General features: G+C 53.7%; 4 protein-coding genes and 1 non-coding gene across 5 annotated transcripts; 2 read left to right on the top strand and 3 right to left on the bottom strand.

Annotated features, from left to right (window-relative positions):
* Nucleotides 1-344: 344 nt before the first annotated feature.
* On the top strand, nt 345-2,931 carry LRP88_06059 (uncharacterized protein; the record flags this gene model as incomplete). The annotated part of the gene is made up of 5 exons (XM_083242600.1): nt 345-752; nt 801-884; nt 1,133-2,504; nt 2,559-2,710; nt 2,779-2,931. 5 exons carry the CDS (start codon nt 345-347, stop codon nt 2,929-2,931), a joined length of 2,169 nt encoding a protein of 722 aa, XP_083101536.1.
* Nucleotides 2,932-9,130: 6,199 nt separating this feature from the next.
* LRP88_06058 (NmrA-like family-domain-containing protein) lies at nt 9,131-10,510 on the top strand (the record flags this gene model as incomplete). Its single annotated transcript, XM_083242599.1, has 1 exon — nt 9,131-10,510. The coding sequence occupies one exon, from the start codon at nt 9,131-9,133 to the stop codon at nt 10,508-10,510; it is 1,380 nt and encodes a 459-aa protein (XP_083101535.1).
* A 1,821-nt stretch (nt 10,511-12,331) lies between these two features.
* LRP88_06057 lies at nt 12,332-12,413 on the bottom strand. Its single transcript has one exon. It is a non-coding gene; the product is annotated as a tRNA-Gly (tRNA).
* Nucleotides 12,414-15,391: 2,978 nt separating this feature from the next.
* On the bottom strand, nt 15,392-16,321 carry LRP88_06056 (uncharacterized protein; the record flags this gene model as incomplete). Its single annotated transcript, XM_083242598.1, has 4 exons — nt 15,392-15,543; nt 15,619-15,977; nt 16,038-16,096; nt 16,154-16,321. 4 exons carry the CDS (start codon nt 16,319-16,321, stop codon nt 15,392-15,394), a joined length of 738 nt encoding a protein of 245 aa, XP_083101534.1.
* A 769-nt stretch (nt 16,322-17,090) lies between these two features.
* Nucleotides 17,091-18,867, bottom strand: LRP88_06055 (uncharacterized protein; the record flags this gene model as incomplete). The annotated part of the gene is made up of 3 exons (XM_083242597.1): nt 17,091-18,214; nt 18,270-18,527; nt 18,585-18,867. The coding sequence occupies 3 exons, from the start codon at nt 18,865-18,867 to the stop codon at nt 17,091-17,093; spliced, it is 1,665 nt and encodes a 554-aa protein (XP_083101533.1).
* Nucleotides 18,868-19,085: the final 218 nt, after the last annotated feature.

Below are 19,085 nucleotides of genomic sequence, written 5' to 3'. Positions count from 1 at the left end.
TGGGGTATTTTTTCTGTTTTACGACTTGAGATTAGTTGCACTGGAGGTTTAGATAAAAAAATAATGTTTTCAGAATGAGCCTCTTCAAGTGGTTGCTCTTGGCTTGAGTGAGTGAGTGGTCGTAATCGTCATTGAGGCGCCCATCAGCCTTACGCGTCGCAAGGATCCAGGGTAGTAACGTTAGGTGATGTCGACTAAAACCACACTTATATCTCACCTCGCCTCACAACCTTGATCATCCCAGCAGCACAGAACCGCTGGCTGGATCGGTATAAAATCGCCTCACTAGCATTCTATACACACGAAGAGGTCATTCACGTTCACAGGAACATCCCCTCACTACCATGGAGCTGGACTCTAGCCCCAACGACAACGATCACTCATCTACCTCGGAAGCCCGTCAGAAGCGCACCCGCGTCCTCCTTTCGTGCGCACCATGCCGCGCCTCCAAGCTCAAGTGCGACCGCGAGCAGCCATGCAGCCAATGCGAAAAGAAGGGCCGCGCTGCGCAGTGTGCGTATGCGCCGCGGCCTGAGAAGAAGCGCCCCGCAAAGGGCATGTCGGCACGGTTGAAGCGCCTCGAAGGCATGGTCCGCGAGATGATGGACGCCGAGGGCAGCGCGGGGCCGAAACCTGCGGGGGAAGCCAACGGCGCTCCGGTGGCTGGGCCCGAGGTGCAGGGGCATGTCGTGAGAGGAGAGAAGGCGACGACGTATGTCGGAGCGACCCATTGTATGGCTATGTTGGAGGATGTAAGTTCATGAGCTGATGGTTGAGACTCCATGCTGACAAAGCTATAGATTGAAGATCTCAAGAGTTACTTTGATCAACCGGAAGATCTGGAGGACGATCAAATCCTGGCCGATGAGATCGACGCAACTGAGGTGATCCTGAATACGAGAGCTGGTCCGAAGAATCGTGAAGAACTGCTGAGTCGTCTTCCAGAACGAAATGTAGCAGACCGACTCATCACGCGTTATTTCGCCTCGATGAGCCCTTCTCAACGTAGCTATCACCAATCGCCCATCTGAATGAGAAAGCTTACATCTGACAGATATCGTTCATCGACCGACATTTACGAGAGCTGTAAGTTCTGAAAGAAGGATGAATATATCGTCTCTGACAACCACAGTACACCAAATTCTGGCAAGACCCAAATCAGGCTTCGCTGCACTGGATCGCCCAGCTCTTCATGATGCTTAGCCTCGGCGTTTTCTTCAACAACTTTATGAACTCAAGCGAGGTCGAGGGCGACTCTCCCCTCCCACCCCTGGACAGGATCCGTCACTACAAGGCTTGTGCTGGATGGGCCTTGGTCTGGGGGAAATACACGCAACCCACTGCGGCAACTTTGCCGGCCTTTCTCCTCTATGTCGAGTCGCACTTCCTGTTTAACCGGGCGGCTCAAATGAACTGCTACATCCTCTCGGGGGTGTGTGTTCGTCTTATGCTCAAGATGGGCCTTCATAGGGATCCGAGCAAGCTGGCTAATATTACCCCCTTCGAGGGTGAGATGCGCCGCCGCATGTGGAATATGGCTATCCAGGTCGAGCTTCTGGTCTCGTTTCACATGGGTCTTCCAAGCTTGTTGCAAGGCATCGAGACCGACACAACAGTACCTCGGAACCTGCAAGATGACGATTTTGACGAAGATACTGTCGAGTTACCCCTGAGTCGACCGCCCACCGACTACACCACAATGACCTACCCGATCCACAAGACAAAGATCCTCCGAGTCTTTGGCCAGATCGCCCGTCAAGCCCATGCCCTGTCGCCGCCAAGTTACGCCGAGGTCCTCAAGCTTGATAACTTGCTGCAGGAGACATGGCGTAACGTCCCATCGTTCATGATGGTACGCCCGCTCGACGAGTGTGTTGGTGATCCACCTATGCTTCTCATCCATAGGTTCGGCCTGGCTGCTCTGTTCAATAAGTGCCGCTGTGTCCTGCATCGACGATATCTTGCCGAGGCAATCCCTCGACGCGAGCATGACTACTCGCGCAGGCAGTGTCTCGAGGGCGCAATATCACTGCTCGAGTATCAAAACACCATCCGGGAGGCTTGTAAGCCGGGCCACGTACTTAGCCAGAATGGATGGTTCGTATCGTCCTTGGCGGTCCATGACTTTCTGTTGGCTGCCATGTGTCTGTACCTCGTTATCAAGAACGACGCTTACTCAGAGTTTGGTGGTGAATATGACTGGATGTCACAGTCAAAGACAACGCCGACCAAGGAGGAGCTCTTGGGCATGATTAAGCGGTCTCACCTTATTTGGTCAGAAGTCGCGCAAGACGTGACAGAGGTCAAGAAGACGGCCGATACGCTGGCTACTATGCTGGCTAAACTTGGAGCCCCCGTCCACGGCCCGGCAAGCGTTCCCGGCCCAGCGCCGCCAACCTTCAGTATCGGGCATGAATCATCCTCACTCGGCGCACCATCGGTGGACCCCAGCACTCTGGGGTCGATTGGGGATGATGCGGGCTTGCTCTCATCGCTGGGGCTAGGTAGAGAAACTTGCGGAGAGCAGATACAGGGCAGACAGACTGACGCCGCATTAGGCTCTTCAACAGGATCCACGTCGGGGCAAACACCGTTATCTCTTGGCCTGACGGCCGATGCGGGAGCTGGCATGAACTTCTCAGGCATGGGGACCGAGGGGCTCGACTTTGACCCCTCATGGATGGAGACGGCGGCCAATAACATGGACTGGGTAAGTTGCGGAGCTGTGGCATGCTCATCACGAAGTTGGGGAAGACATGAGACTAATGACCGTGACAGCGTTATCTCGATATTTCACTTGCTCACAGCCATGATGCGGGGCGGAACGAGGACACTGGCCAGACGTGGATGGAACGGCCACCCCCTTTGGAGCAGATAGATATGATGGGACCAGGATCGTGGATGCCCGACCCTTCTGCTGGGAGCGGTTGAGGTCGTCATAAGGCACAGTTGAGGTGTAAAAATAAACACTCGATGGAGTTGAGGCAGCTTCTCTTTCAGGACTGGTGCATCGGCAGCTATCTCCGCCCTCGACACCTCCCTCACAAGAGGGGCAGCCCCCGGATCCAGGTCGAGCTATCGCTTTGGGCCAGATGATGAAAAGGGTGGTGTGGCTCTCGGACCAGTCAGTATCTTGACCACCGGCCACAGGGAGACGCCCTGGCTAGGTCCGCTATCTGGGGAACCCGAGTCCGGGGAAATGAGCGGGCTGAAACCCCGCAAAGCATCATGAGATTGCTATTGGGGATTAAGGGGTATGGATGTAGATATCAGCATATACGGAGTAGGCCGGAACAGTCATACAATGAGAACTGCCTGATAAGGGAGTTGTTGATTTGGAGCTGATAACAACTTGCTGACCAACTTGTCTCAGTATTCATGTCTGTTTTTGTCTCATCTGAAACCCCGAGAAGCCAGTAGCGGCTCAACAAGATACAATCTTTGCGCAGTGAGGAAGGTTGCTTGAGTGTAGAGTGCAGGTTGAGACACTGCCGCTGATAAGAGAATTGACCTCAAGGAGACGTTCCGTCCAATGATTTGCGACGTCGGAGCATTCCATCACCGACAGGGGTTCATGACGTAGAGCCGAGTCTGACTGGGCCCATTATCAGTGCGCCGGATGCTCCGCGGAGACGCTCAAATAAAATGGGGTATCGGGAGGGCTTCCGCTGAGGTGGTGGTGACGCTCAAATCTTGTGAGAGAAGCAGAGTTTGAGAACGGAAACCCATCCGAGTGAGAGACGCGAGATCCTTGCGCTTTGAACAAGAACATGTGACCGGGCAGAGATGAGAGCCGGGCCTCCTGTTGTTCTCCTGAGAGGAGCTCCATTTGATTGAGCTTTGGATAGCGCCAGTTGAGATCTTCCAGAACAACGGGCTTGTTCTAGGGCCGCCCTGTAGCGCGGTAACAAGTGCTGGCCAGGCGCCTAGACTGGATCTCGGTGGACATGCGCCCCGCGACAGGGCAGAGCCAGGTCTGATCTCACTGTCCACAGTCCACCTGAGAACAGCCACAATGACTATCTGGCTATGTCTCCATAACTACATTCTCTCTTTGTAGCGCCTCAGCAACTTCATCACACGTTGCTGCAACCAGCGAGGCCGGCAAAGGCCCGAAGCCCAGGTGATTCAATCTGGGACCTCGGCTAGACGACAATGGGCGAACGGGTCATGATGACGGGAAATTGATGATGTACGCAGTACTCCGTACATGCGCCATAGCAAAACTCCGCGAGGTATCCGTAGAGGGGTGTCCTGTGGCACTCCGCTGCCCTTGCCTTCGCCTGACAGAGATATCTGACAGCAGCATCTGCTCAGGATGAGATTAGCGCCCCGAGGCAAGACAGCGACAGCCTCCTAGTTAGTGGGAACAACTCGTCCATCATGGTCTGGGCTTGGAGACAGCAAGCATCGTTTGGTTTTCACGTCTGGTGACCATGGCTCCATCGCCATCCCACGACGCCGCTATCAGTTGGTCGAGCAAATAGTATCCGTCAAGTTGGACGTGTAGGTAAGTCGATGAGAAATTGAATCGTGGTAAAAAATTTTGACTGGAGAGTCGTGCGGTCAGCTCGAAACTTTTACATAATCCCAACACTACTTTCGGCATTTTTCGACGGCCTCCACAGCCATCGTGGACAAGGCCCCGTGGGCTCGTGGGCTTGGGCTCGCGGGCTCAATTACCACCAGCCCAGCTGACAGCAATCCATCCATAGCTACCTAGCTGGGAATGTACCCGGACGGCCGGCGGCCAAACCAGCGGGAGCGTGCGTGCCTGGCAGAAGGCGTTTCTGCTAGGTCCCTCTGGGGAAGAGTTTGACAAGGCGTGCGTGTGGTGACCAGGCGGACGATATTCGTAAACGGTAAGTAGATGGCATTGTTTTCGGGTAAGTGATCCTAGTAGAGTTAGTGGCTCTGAAATAACCTTCCCTTGAATACGCCGAATATCGAGGCGAGGCAAAGCGAGGTGAGCTTCAGAGACCGCTAAGTTGTCACTTGACGATGCAGTAGTAGATGCTTTGTGATGCATCGGAGATTGGACATGAGGTGACAGGTAGAAGAGAGATAGAAGAGTCCACTGCAGAGGCGAATCGGAGTCACGGTCCCCAATCTCGTCTTGCTTCTCGTCCTCCTCGTGATATGCGCCGCACCTGTCTTGTCGCAGTTCGGACTGTCGGGGTGCAGCTGTTGAGCAAGAGCTCTGCATCTGTATCGTGCCTGCTCCCCTTCCTGACCGAGCTTCAGCTTGTCTTCCCTCCAACCGGCCAATTGCTGGTGCATATCTCCCCGTCGGCTGCAAGTCAGGCAAGGCACCGCGAGAGGTACATGAGACATCGGATCCTCTCTCCGACATTGACGGCATGGCATGGATGGCTTGCGGAGGTGGCATCGCGCAATATGTGCCAATCGTGGGGGAATCCTGTGCCTGTGCTAGGCAAGAGCGAGGACCACTGGTCATTTCACCAAGCTCTGCCACTAGTGGAGGGGTTGCTTTAGTAAACAACGGGACGATGGAACCATCAACTCATCAACGGGGAACCCGTGGATGGTCTCGTGATGACCTGAGATGGGCAGGGGGCCAAAAGAGAAACAAATTTGTCCCAGGAGGCGGGACGAGTAAAAGGAATCAAGTAAAAGCTATGTAATAAGAACGGGATGGGCGTCTACTGACGAATGAGGGCGTCGCATATGGCCGATTCCGCAATCTGGGCCTGGAGCATCCCCATCGCTTGCAGCTCGTGCCATGACATGGGTGGCATTTGCACTGTCTTGTCGCGTCCTTCTTTTCGTGAATGATGACGACCACCTGAAAGAGTCTTGTGGTTATTCGCGGCGAGGACGGAGGCGGAGTTGTTTGCTTAATTCTTCGGCTGTCCACGGAGTTTTACACCGTGCAGTTCTCCTGCAAGGCAGCGTTAATATTGACATCATGCTAAAGAAGATTCATCCTTGTCAACAGCGCCCTGAGACATCTGTTGACCGACTTACAGAGACAAAAAAGTGCAGTAAGACATGGCTAGGCGATAAGCCCAGGAATCTGGATCGGCGATTCAGAGACAAGCCCGAGCTACCGCGGTCGCCTGATTGGCCATCCCCGGACTTTTCTTCCCAGGTTGGCTCCATCTTCAGGTAGGGTCTTTTGGAGTTTTTACCATTTTGGCAACTTCAAGTCAAAGGACAAGAGTGGACAAGAGTGGGAAATCATCCATGGGTTGGAGCACTTACCCCCGAGAATGGAGTCTTTCATTCTGCATGACGCCGGCGAATAATTTTTGGTCACCAGAACCACAAGGCAGTTGTCTAGTGGCACCCAGCGAGTCCAGCCCGTGGTCAATTGCTCAATAACGACCAGCAAAGAGGCTCAACCACGAGCAGTGGCCTTTTGCCCCGATTGGTCTAAGCCAACTTGGCCGATCGCTTATATCCACCAAGGTCGGCTCCAGAAGCTTTTTTTCTTTCCCAGTAGGACCAGGACCCGGGCCGGTTCCTTGGTCAGTCGGTCTGTGCTGGAATTTTCATCTCCTACTAGACAAGAGCTGGCATTGGCTCAAGTTTTCAGATTGGTCGTCAGTTAACGTAACGCACCTTTGAGCGGCGAAAACCAGCCTCTCGCACGCCAGATGTGAGGGTAAGGTAACTTGACACACAAAAAGGTTGGCAGCCACAGCACAGGCACAGCACAGGCATCCATCTCTTTTGTACTGTACCTACGTACAGTTGCAAGTGGACATCCACCTCATCCATGGGGACCAGGGAAGGGAATGCACGTCTGGCGCGGGGGCGGCTGTAGGCGTCAACTGGGGTCGAAAAGGCAACATCGACCGTCATTATCTCTCCTGCTCGTCCTCGACTCTTTTTATTTCCTCTTGAAGAGATTTCTCTCGTTTGTGTCGGCTAACGCGCAAATCCCAAGCCGCCTAGGCCGAGAGGGTATGTACATGTAAGAGGTACTGATAAGGTGCCGGAGGAGACCCGGTCAGGGAGGCAGGTGACTGGCAGACCGAGTCGACAAAAGGGCAGCTCCCAAAGTACCCCCGTCACGAGATGGTACTTCTGGCTTGGCGGAAGATGCTGTGTAAACCGCCGGTCAGTTCAGGTACCGACCCTGTGGCAGGGTACCTCGTACTAGGAGCTTCATTTAAACATGGCGTCGTCTCCTGGCTCGTTCCTTATCAGTCGGTCGGCCACTTTGTTCGCCGAGTGTGGTCACTTTCCCATTGCGACCAACGATCCAGTTGTTATCTTTCCCCTCACCCTCCAATTCCCTTCCAAGGCATGGCCTGCAAACCCGCCTCCAGACTCTACAGTACCGAAGGTGTAGACTACATCCATGGAAGAGGCCCCCCAGTTCCACAAGCTTCTTCCCCGGGTCTCCATTCTTTCTACTCTTTTCCATTCCCCTCTTATTGGAAAAACTCTGATGCCCGTGCCAGGTCAGGTACTGTAGGTAGTCAGCCCCCAAGTGTCGCAGCCGTCGAGACCAATCGCACCCCGCCTGGATAAGGAAAAAGGAAAGGCATTCTGCTTTTTGATTGATAACGAGCCGCCTTGTCCTATCGGAGCACCCACCGGCATAAGGTGAATTGTTCTTTAGGTGGCTAAGTACGTGGTACCGCCTCTTCAGCGCCGCAAGTCGGACCCCTCATCATCAAGGTTGTTTCGTCTGCTGGGTCATTCTTTTTCGGGAGCTACTTGCAGCACGTTGCCATTCTTCCCCTGCTCTGGCTCACACTCACAACCTTTCGGGCCTCATCGACGCCATCACGCTTTTGGCCCCCGGCCCCAGATCTGAGCCCTTTCACACGCCCTACCCGGACAGGCCAAGACTGGACTGGACAACCAAGACACCTTGGACGGGACGAGACGAGACAGGAAAAAGACGTGCCCACGACATCCATCGACCCTCGTGCGCTCGCGCTTGCGCTACAGCTTATACCCACCTTGTTCGTGCTGGCATGCTCGTTCGAGGGCCGCTGATATCCATACACCACTTGTTAGTCCCTCGTACGCCTCGCACCATCAACCGCACGCCATAAACCGGCACCACCCACCTGTCCTGCGCTGGCTGCTCCCTACACACACCGACTTGCTCGATACCTGCTTGCCTGCCTGCCCGTGTATCTCATACTTACACAGAGCCCAATCTATTATCCTGTTCCTCAAATACCTAGCTGCCTGCAGCAAGATCGACCTCACCGGTGCAACGGATCCCCCTTGCTTTCCTCGACCTCGACTCGACTCGACTCGACCTGACCTTGACCCGCTGGTTTCCTCAGTTCATCTGCCGCTTCGTCTCGACTCTTCTCTTGCTGCACACGGGACCCTGATCTTAACCGTCGAGGGACCACGACTCCGCTCCTACTAGGACCTTTCAAGACCAAGTCTTTCAAGACTCCCCTCCTAGACGCCCTCCTAGACGTTCCCCAAATCCACCTTCACCCACAACTGCACGTCTTGCCAGGGTTCCCCTTCGCCCTCTGTTGGCCCCTTCGAAACCCACCCACGAACTAGGGCGCGCAGTGGACGCCTGGGCGCACACGCTGAGCGCAAGCCTGGCGCAACGCCGCGACGGAGCATCGTGACCTCGTTTTCTTTACTGGGGTTGTCGAGTCGTCGCCCTCCCGTCTTGTCTTCTCTGCTTGTTCTCTCCCTCCCTCTCCCCTCTTTATTTTTCTCCCGTGCTCCCCACGATCTTGTCTGCTTTCTTTGCTCTTCGTCAGCAGACTCGACTCTACAACCGACCTCTGCGACTACTGCGGCATCCTGTCCACTGCTGATTCCGCGTCTGCACCTGCATTGGCCTGTCTTGTCGCCCTCGGCGCACTCTGATCCACCACCATACGTTCATTTTACGTACAGCTTGTTGCCATCTGTGCCTGTCTCTTGGTCGTATGAACTCTCCTGGCCGTGTTTGCTTCGTCTCCCCCACCGGCCTTCCGAATCCCACCCCGACATCCTGCACCGGCTTGGCTCCATCCCCCCGGCTTCGCACTCGCCCGACTAATAAAGTCCTGCTGCCAACTCCGCTCCGTGCCCGGTGGCACCAGCCCTGAGAGAGTTCCGAACTGCGACTCTGCAATCCCTCCTCCTCTTTCTTCTTCTTGGACCCTGAGCGAAGCCTTGCTTTAGCATGCCCGCTCAACTAAACGGGTCTATGACCGCCAGCATCCCCATTCGAATACCCGGCGACCAGACCACCGTCCTCTGCAAGCAGCACAAGCACTCGCGATCATCATACTCGGATTCCTCCCCACTCGCAAATTCTCGAAACAATTCCCTAACTTTCCGCCCCGTCAAGAGGCTAATGTCGAATCCCGACAAGACTATTGCCGTCATCAATGCCAGCGGTCGGCAGGCTGCGTCGTTAATTCGCGTAGCCACCGCCGTTGGCTACCATGTGCGCGCACAGCTGAGGAATCTCGAGGGCGTCGTCGCCGCTGAGGTCTCTGGCAACCCCAACGTCACTGTCTTTGTCGGCGAACTCTACACGAGACACAGCCCTTCCGAGGCGAACCGCGACGTTACCAAGCATGGTCCTCTGGCCGGTGTCGGTGTCAACTACGAATTGATCGCGAACCTGTTCCGTGGCGCCCAGCTCGCCTTCATTAACACCACCTTTTACGGCGACGAGATCCAGATCGGAAAGGCGCTCGCCGATGCCGCTAAGCGCGCAGGGATCCAACACTATGTGTACTCGTCGATGCCCGACCATGCCGCCTACAACCCTGAGTGGCCATCACTACCTCTCTGGGCCGCCAAACACGAGGTCGAGCAATACGTTCGAAAGCTGAGGCTTCCCTCAACCTTTGTGTACACCGGCATCTACAACAACAACTTTACATCACTCCAGTACCCTTTGTTCTGCATGGAACTGCAGAGAGATGGGTCATTCAAGTGGCAGGCGCCGTTCCATGAAGACGCCAAGCTGCCTTGGCTAGACGCTGAACACGACGTCGGCCCGGCTGTCCTTCAGATCTTCAAGGACGGACCTGCCAAGTGGCATGGAGAGCGTATAGCACTTGCATACGAATATCTCACTCCCCGGGAAGTGTGCCGCCTCTTCTCGCGGGGTGTTGGTCGTCCTGTGCGCTATGTCCGAGGCCCCATCGAGATCAAGGTCCGAATCCCCGAAGGCTACCGGGAACAGCTTGTCGGATTGGAGCAGCTCTTTGATCCAAATCGCAAGGATGCCCGCAAGCAGCCCCCCTACTTTGGAGACCCCAAGGTGGAGATCAGCTGCCCAAGCGAAGCTCTGGAGCTCTGGGAAGGCCCTCGAGGAATGGAGGAATATGCGCGGGAGATGTTCCCACTAGAAGAGGAGGCCAATGGCTTGACATGGATGCTAGATGACGACGGAAGCGACGACGAGGATGTGCAAGTCGCAGCAACCTCGGTTGAGCAATTAAGAATCCACAACGGCGACGACGACAGTGACGACGATAATGACGATGGCCTAGTTATGCGAGGCGGCCGAGGGCGTAAGCGGGACGAGGAGGAGTGGTTGGCATAGCGAACATGCTGACCATGAATCAAGGTCTCAACCTTGGCGACAAAAAGAATAAGAAAAGCGCGAAAGACAAAAGGGAAAAAACGGTGATCTCCAGCCTCGACTAGAAGCCCGTTTCAGGGACAGGAGGCGGAGCGGACTGGCGGCATTGCATTTCGGCGGGAGTTGTGTCATTTGATTAAGGGGTCCAGAGCAAACTGTGTGTTTTCTGGAGAGGCGTCATTCAGGTGGTTGATCTGGGAACCTATACGACTTTTTATCATGACTTGGCTGGTGTCTCGAGTCAACGGATGACTTTGGAAAAAAATAACGAATCAGCGTCTGCCCCTCTCTTCGTATTCCCCGGTTGCCTCTGTGCCTGATGTTTCGTCTCCAGCATGTGTTATGAGGGTTCAATGGACTCACGACTGTATCACCACGCTGATGTGCCGTCAAGGATTGGACATGCAGAGCAGGTTTGATGCAGGACAGGGCAGGGCAGGGCTTGTGATGAAAGAAGAGAGAAGGATAGCGCAGACAACAAACACGGAGGAAGAGGTTGGCACACATGGCTCATATACTTTGCTCCTCTGGCTTCCAGCTAACCAATTCGGAGCAACACTTCAACTCCATCCAATGCCTTGACAGCATGGACTTATCTCACCTTATCTGCCCTCCTCACCGGACAGGACACACCGAGCAAGTCTGGATTTTGTCTTTTTCGATGGGCGAAGTGTAACATGATTATATAGGCGTCATGTCAACTCAATTGATCACCTCCCCGCATGCCCTCCATATCGTCCAGCCTCCCTCCCGCTGGCGCCGCGTGGGGCCGCTTGCCGAAGCGAACGCCGCGTGGGGGGGATTTCTGGGGGAGGACATGATGATCCCTTATCTGGGGGGATTTACGAAATGCTGAGGGAAAATAGAAAAAGGTGGTCTGGTCGTTATCTCTGTGGCGCCCCCTGGCCCCCCTGCCCGGACAGAGTTGAGCAATGAAGAAGCAGACGATTATCTTGGCACGACGCCTGGAGGCTGCCCTGTACAGCTCATCAAGCGAGGTTCATGTTGTTGGTGGTGTTGATGGCTTAAGAATTATGCTTTTCTATTTCCAACAGTTAAAGGCTGCCGTCCCCTGTCTGCCGGAGAAGCTGGAGTTTGCAGCCCTTATCGAGTTGGAGGGTTTCTCATTACCTACTCGGTCAACCAACAGCCGGCTTTGCCTTGACAAATCTCTTGTTACCTCGAGGGAACCTCCGACGGAGACTTTTCTCATCTTGTGGTGATGTTGGCACGGTGTTGGAGCAGTTCACTTCTACCCTGCACTTGTATATGGAGGTCAACCAAAGAAAACCCAACTTTCCGGATGTGCGAGGAGTAATTGCTGACTGACCTTGGACCGGTGAGACAATGTTGGGTTACAGGAGGAGCAGATGGGTGACACAACAGGAGTGAATGGTCCTCTCTGGGCAGGCATACTCATGCGTCGTGGCTGTCCAGACACCCATCATGAGGGTGTCCAACTTGATCAGGGCAGCGGGCGCACTCCAGCTTCGAAACGGAAACGATTTGCCGGATCAACTACCAAGTAGGCCTCATTGACGAGTTGGATGAGCCCAATTACAAGGTTACGCTCCTCTTGATACAAGTTGGATGTTGTTCGAGGACCAACACGGCAGGTGCCCTTCATACCCCACACACTGAGTGACAAGTCAACACAACCAAATCAACGGTTTGATATCGACTTGACAACGCATAACCGAGGCAAAAAGGTAACAAGTGCATGTCCAGTCACGGAGACAAGGAAAAAAGCAAGGAGATGGTGCAGAAAGGGGCAAAAAGGAGTGCGTAATCTGGGAATCGAACCCAGGGCTCCCCGACGCTGCTCGAATGGCAACGGAGAATTTTACCACTAAACCAATTACGCTGTTGTGGTGTTGTGTGATAGCAGACTCGGAATTGCTTCTTATGTCGAGCGTGATGTGGTATGGGATAAGACTCGCAACCCGCCGAGGTAGAACTCCCAATATTACCTTTATATATTTATCTTTCATCTCGATTTATGCATTGCACCTGAGATGGCTTTAACAACCCTCTGGATCCTCCGGTGCCTTTTTGTTTCTTGAACCGCGTGCATGTTCTCAAACCTGATTCCAAACACCGATATCCATCCTACACTTGGGTTTGACATTTAAATATCTTGACCACTTCCACTGTTGAAACAACACGGTAGCTTCTCAGGCGCACGCAATAGTCCTTGGGACCTCAAGTCCCCCCCATTGCTTAGGATATGTCGACTTGGATGGGACCAACCCTGGCTATGGATGCAGCGCATCCTGACACAAGTCTTCCAACTGGCTTGTCGCGGCACCAACTCTTGTTCTACAGATTGTAAAAACTCTCATGTTTCTACCCGCATACCTATGTACTTGCCGTTGCGCTTGTTGCGCTGTTTGGTACAAAGCAAACCTGAGTACGTGTGTCAGGGCTGGGGATCTCGAGGTATAAATACCCTTCGTCCCTCGCACTAGATCTTGAAGAACCACGCGTCTCTTAACACATCAACTAGATCCAAGGATCTATACTGTATAACAAGAATGCCATAACACATACATTATTTCCTCTCGAGATGTTATCTTCCACGGACTGGCCCGATCTTCGGAACCAGATTCTGCGTTCGACCTCCGATACATCGAACGCTCCACTCTCCTGCACCATCTGTTATGAGAACATGGGACCCCCGTCTATAGATACTTCATTGCGAATGGCACCGCTATCAGGACGCACACCTCGCATCGACACCGTGAGATCCATGGCTCAACCCGTGTAAAGGGTCTCGGCATATATTTTGACAGTTGCTACGTGCAGGACAACCTCGCCTCCCTGGCTCGATTCGCGCTCAGCTTGGCCATGATGCCACCCAGTCGCACAAGTTCACGCTCCCAGGCCTCTGCGCCCAATGTACTCCCAAAGAGCCAGGCCTCATTGCCACCGCCATTGCTGAGACGGCAACCAGGGTTTTATATATCACACCTCTGCCCTAGACGACCCGGATAGTAACCGTGAGGTCATATATATCTCCGACAACCCACTAGGCAATGGCGATAGTGGTGTTAACAGCCATGTGTCATCAGCAATCCCCAGCCATGGCGTCGCCGAGAGCACCGAGCATGCCGGCCCAGGGCAAGGTTTTCTTGGGCATCTGCGCCGCTTCATCTCTCTCCCTGTTGAGAGCGTCTCAGAGTTCACGCGCAGATTCTGCCTCGACCCAAGCTCCGTCACCCCAAAGACGCAGGAACGTCTCCTGGATACACGGCTTCCCCTCTTGTCGCCCCTGGGAACTTTTCGTCATGCCGCTTCAATATATACGTGCCAGGCTATCGCTGGCAGGGCAACGCCGTGGCCCAAATTCCCATCTGGATCACCAACATCCAAGAGGTCGAAGTAGAATGTCAGGACCCCAAGGAACTCTAGCTGCACTTGACTCGGCTCCCTAGAAGGGATCTGGCCAGGTAGTGCGCCCGGCGATCAAGGCCTCTCGATACGAGACTCCTAAAGACCTGGAGTGTCATCGATGCGGACAACCCTCTGCTTTGTTCGACGGCTTCGGGGATTGATAGAATACGGACGACGGAAAGACAGCAGGCGATAGGCAACAGCCAACCGGAAATGGCGCTATCGTATTCCGGAGCTGCAAGAAGATCAGCCACAGAGCTGCAGATTGTACGAACGAACTTGTTCGGATCTGCGGCGTATATAATCATCAGACCATGAGAAGCCAGTGTGCCCCGCTCGTGTGTGTTGCAAATGTCACCAAAGGGGTCACTATAAGTCAGAATGCAGAAAGCCCTACTGTGTTCTCTGCAAGGCTGTTAGCTATATGTATGATACATGCCGCAACTCCGTACCAAGGTGCAACATTGCGGTTTTTCATACCACAAGGTCGAGTTTGATACTCAGCTCTTCCTCCACAGGATTGAGTCTTTCCTGGCGAACTACAGACTCTGGACGAGACAGACAGGCAGTGATGGAATGGGAGTAGCCGTGTCAGAGGGGGTCACGCCAGCGCCGGCCATCATCGACCTGTGAACTGTCGACGGAGCAGCGTGGAAGCAGCCTGGAGAAGGTCCCAGCCCATACAAGTCAGCAGAGACCAGAGCAACCGCCTCGGTGTGGAGACGGAAGAGCAGGAGTAGGCTATGGAGCAGATGCAGACCGGGAACCTCCCCCTATTTGAGTGCTGATGGGCGGAAAGTCGAAAGCAAAAGGAAAAGACACGTCCTTCTCAGCCTTCTGCTTTTGAACTGGATACTAGATCGCCCGTGGCTGAAGCGCAAGAGCCTACGCAGACATCGCAAACCCTAAGTGGAAGCGAGACCACCATCGATGTCTTGATGAAGCTATTTCAAAGGTCGCAAACTCGGAGTTCAGTGAGCTGGGTGTCGTTTGAGGCGGCTATGACAGATCTGGGTTTCTCCGTCTTTGCGAGGTATAGGTCCGTCTATACGTTTCGGCCGCCTGAATCCATGGCGATTCGCAGGCCAGTGACGATACATCGTCCGCACAATGTCTTGGGGAGGTAGACGTCGACGGGTTCAGTCGACACCTTGACCACCGACAGATGACGAAAGACAATCACGAGGGCTACGAATACAGTCGTCTGACGAATCTGATTGACAATATCTCATTGACAACATTTCATTAAACATCATCATAATGTGGATCTTATCCGGAACGCCATCAGCCGCTCGCAGCTTCTCTAGTCAGCTTGCTAGTTCTTATTAACGACAACAACCATAACAAATCATTATCGGCAGAACCCTAGATGACAGAACACGATCGCGTTCGTCGAGCTGGTGTCTTTGGAGCAGCCCGCTTGCTGGAACGGTTACCAGGTGTGTTCGCCTAAGTTGACTGGCTATCGGCGTGGAAACTCTCACTGGCCGTGGTGGTCCCTTTCCCCTGTGACTTGTTGGATCGGTTCCGGTGGCTCAGGCCGATGTAGATGTCGATGATCTGCTCATCGTCGAGGCTGGAGAGTTGAGCGATGATTACCTCTGTAGATTAAAATCGAGCATTAGCCAAGATAATCTCAAGATTAATAAACATGCTACGATTGGCGGGGTACTTACGAGCCTCTGTTTCGCCCAGAAAACTACCCAACTGGTCTGTAGCGGCCTCGACGAAGGCGGCGGATGAAGCTTGGATGCGCTCTGAGCGTTCGACCAAAGTTGTATAGTCAGAGTCCAGAATGAAGCGGTCGAAGAGATCATCTATCATCGAAAGATTCTCAATGGTCTCATGAAAAGCATCGGCACTCTGATCTTCCTCAGTCCCGTCACCGGCGGGGGCGGGTTGACCAGTCGAGGAGCGACGGTTGTCAACGCTGTCAACAGAAGAGCTACGGCTGCTACTAATAGAAGATGGGCGACTGGTTTCCTCGTTTCGCCTGAGGATTTCGAGAACCGTTCGGGTAAGATCTTCGAGCGTTCTAGATATGTCGATGGTTAGAGCCTACTAGCGGGAAATAGCGATATGTGTAAATACACACCTGATTTGCTCGGCCTGCTCGATCACCCTCTTCTCCACCCTCTGGAGGAGAACTGCTAGCTAGTGGTTCTATCAGCGGGAGATCCAAGGTTCAGGCGATGATAATCGCATCCATACCACTTCCAAGTTATTATGGGTGACGAGAGTAGCAACGTCGAGCTGACTAGGATCGGCAACAGAAAGCCATTGCAAGGTCTGCGTCACGTCGACATCTGGCGCAGGAACGCCATTTTCGGCGATGGGCTGGTCGTCTGCTCGAACCGTCGACTCCGTTGGCTCGTTCATCGTTGCTGTCAACAGTTGTGGTCGGTGATGGCTGTGGTGTATGGAATCTAATGAAGCGAAAATGTAGATTGCGGGGAGAAAGAAAGAGAGAGAACTCAATCGAGGGAGATTTTAGAAGACTTTAGAAGCAGCTCAAGAAAACATTGCTTGGCGCCGCTTCGCTTTTATCACCAGTGCTTGACAGCTGGTGGCCAGTGTGAGGGTGAGGACTGGCGATATTCCGCACCTGTGAACAATAGCAACCAAAAACAAGTAGACATTGTTCATTTCTACCAATAGTGGTGGGAATTAGCCTGGATCTCTGTTATTCCCAATCCCTTAAGCGGCCTCTTTATTACTCTCTGCTTCTCTCCCTATACTAATAACTTCATTCTTATGTGGTCCTAAGGGGGGAAGATAATAAGACCCCGAATTGCCTCGTGCAGATATTTCATACATGAGGGTACTTAAAATCTCCCCATGAATAATAATCAAGTCTCAATGCCCAAACCAGATGGACTAAAATGCTTAACTAGCCAAGGTTTAATGCTACATCATTGGCAACTTCATCGAAACCGTAGTTTAAATAGTAATGTGTTTAACTAAGTATATACAAGTTGAATGGTATCGAATTTTCTAACCAATATCCCCAGAGAATGTCTACGTTATGCGTGATCCTTAGTCCAGGCGTTGCAATGACCCAACCAATTAACTCCATGCTGAAAACAAACCGACCCAGTAATGTGTCCATCATTCATGTGTTATCCATCCCATCGTACTGTATTTAATATCAGCCATAGATGTGGCTGTTGCTGGTAGGCAGAGGTGATGAGTTCCCTCCTGGCCTCTGCGCGGGTTCGGTACCGAAACTAGCCGGCGGCTCAGTTGCCAGAACTTGTCCTCCTCCCAGTGGCCGATCCTGGAATCTCGGGTCCAGCGAGGTGATGGGCTTAGATATCCTCATCACGCGCTTCAACTCTTCCAAAGGAGAGGTCGGTGTAGGTCCCACCACCTGGACTTGAGGGGGCGGGTTGTTCTTCTTTGGGATCACGAGCTTGGACAGGGACGAGAAGGTCTTGGACTTGGGTGCCTCGGGAGCGGGGACTGGCTGTGCTGGCTGGAAGTCGGGCGACAGTGGAGCGGGAGAAGGGTTGCGGCTCCCGACGCGAGAGCTCGGTAGGCTGCTCGCGGCAGCTTCTGCGACGCGCTTGGGGTCGACGCTGGAATCCTCGGCCGCGTTGAGGTAGGTCTGGAGGGCGTACGAGTCGGGGACGTTGGGCTTCACGCCCTGGCGAGGAGGAGGAGGAGGGAGGTGGCCATCGGGGGTACGGCTAACAACTCGAGGCATGTAGGCGGGATGGGTGGGAAGGGCGGCGTTAGGTCCGTTGCTCTTCGAGTGCGGTGCGTAGTGGTAGTTGACGTTCGCTCCGGCTCCTCGCCTCTCTTGGTCGATGGAGTCGTAGTACTGGGCGTTGGTCAGACCGAGGGAGTTTGTGTGGCCGTGGCCGAAGCTATGATGACTATGGTGGCTGTGGCCTGTTGGGTGTCGCTTGTGACCATGAACAAAGTATGAAGACTTCTGGATACCGATACCGTAGCCGGGGTGGTCATGCATCTGACGGTCGGGCTCAGGGGTCTCAATCTTGATAGCTTCTGCTTGGCGTCGAGATCGGCGACAGTAGATGAACATGATGCAGAGGAAACCGGCCAGGGCAAGACCGCATCCCACTGCGATACCGACAATAGTGCCAGTGGTCATGGCACCAACAGGGGCCCCTCCATCACCAGGGAGCGACTCGTTGGTGTTGGGGTCAGTAATGTTGACAGTTGATGCTGTAAAGATGGTTCCACTGAGACCAATCAGGTCTCCTTGGTCGGGTCGTTGCTTGCATCCAGCCTTCAAGGCAATCAGAACTGGGAGTGTGTTAGTTGCGAAGTGGTGGGCTAGTAGTTAAGGTTGACAACTCACAGTTGGCGAGATACTTCTGGCTGGAGGTTGACTTGAGACAGCTGATGCAGTCCTTGTAGCTGGAGCTCTCAATGATGGAGTTCTCGGCCTTGCAGTAGTCAAACTGGTTGTCCTTGTTGGCCTTCAACAGAGACGTCTCCAGGGCATCCTCAAGAGGTGCGCATGCACCGTCGATGTTGCAGGGGGAGTTGATGGTGCCAGACGCTACCGCATCGGGGTAAGAGTAGAGGCAGACGTCAAAGGCATACCGAATGTTGTCTTGATGACAGTGTTAGTAAGCTTCTCGACCAAATATATCCTTCCCTCTCGACTTACACAGGAACCAGAACACATCGCTCTCCTTCTCCCAGGTAGCATCGCTCTTCTGAAGACAATTGAGGCAGTTCTTGAACAAGATGCCCTTCCCTGATGAAGAAAACTCGTCGTCCTTGCACACGATATCGGAGGAGTTTGTTTTTGAGAGACTCGAGTCTGATGAGGTAGAATTGGATCCGACAGAGCAGAGAGCCGCACACTCAGAGTCGGGGGTGAACTGAAGGGCGTGGGTAGAGGAGAAGAGAAGAGCGGCAGTGCTCAGCCCAGAGAGGAATCCCCGCATGTTGATGGCTTGGACAGTATTCGTCCACGAGAGAGGCTTGGCAGTTTTCGGGGAGGCTGAGGCTTAGTAGAGGGCGGGTGAAGGCTGATCACGAGACGACTCCAAGCATGGCAGGCCGAGCGACGGCAACCTCTCAACACCAAGAATCCACACGTCCGACAATAAGAGGAAAGAATCGTCCTGCGATGTGAAAAAGGTGAAACGGTCAATGAGAAAAG

The sequence above is a fragment of the Fusarium phalaenopsidis genome (genome assembly GCF_050370095.1).
Source record: "Fusarium phalaenopsidis strain FUZ10S chromosome Unknown contig_32296, whole genome shotgun sequence".
Taxonomy (NCBI): Eukaryota; Fungi; Ascomycota; class Sordariomycetes; order Hypocreales; family Nectriaceae; genus Fusarium; species Fusarium phalaenopsidis.
The sequence above is the reverse complement of the archived record's forward strand: the minus strand, read 5'-3'. Positions and strand labels throughout refer to the sequence as shown.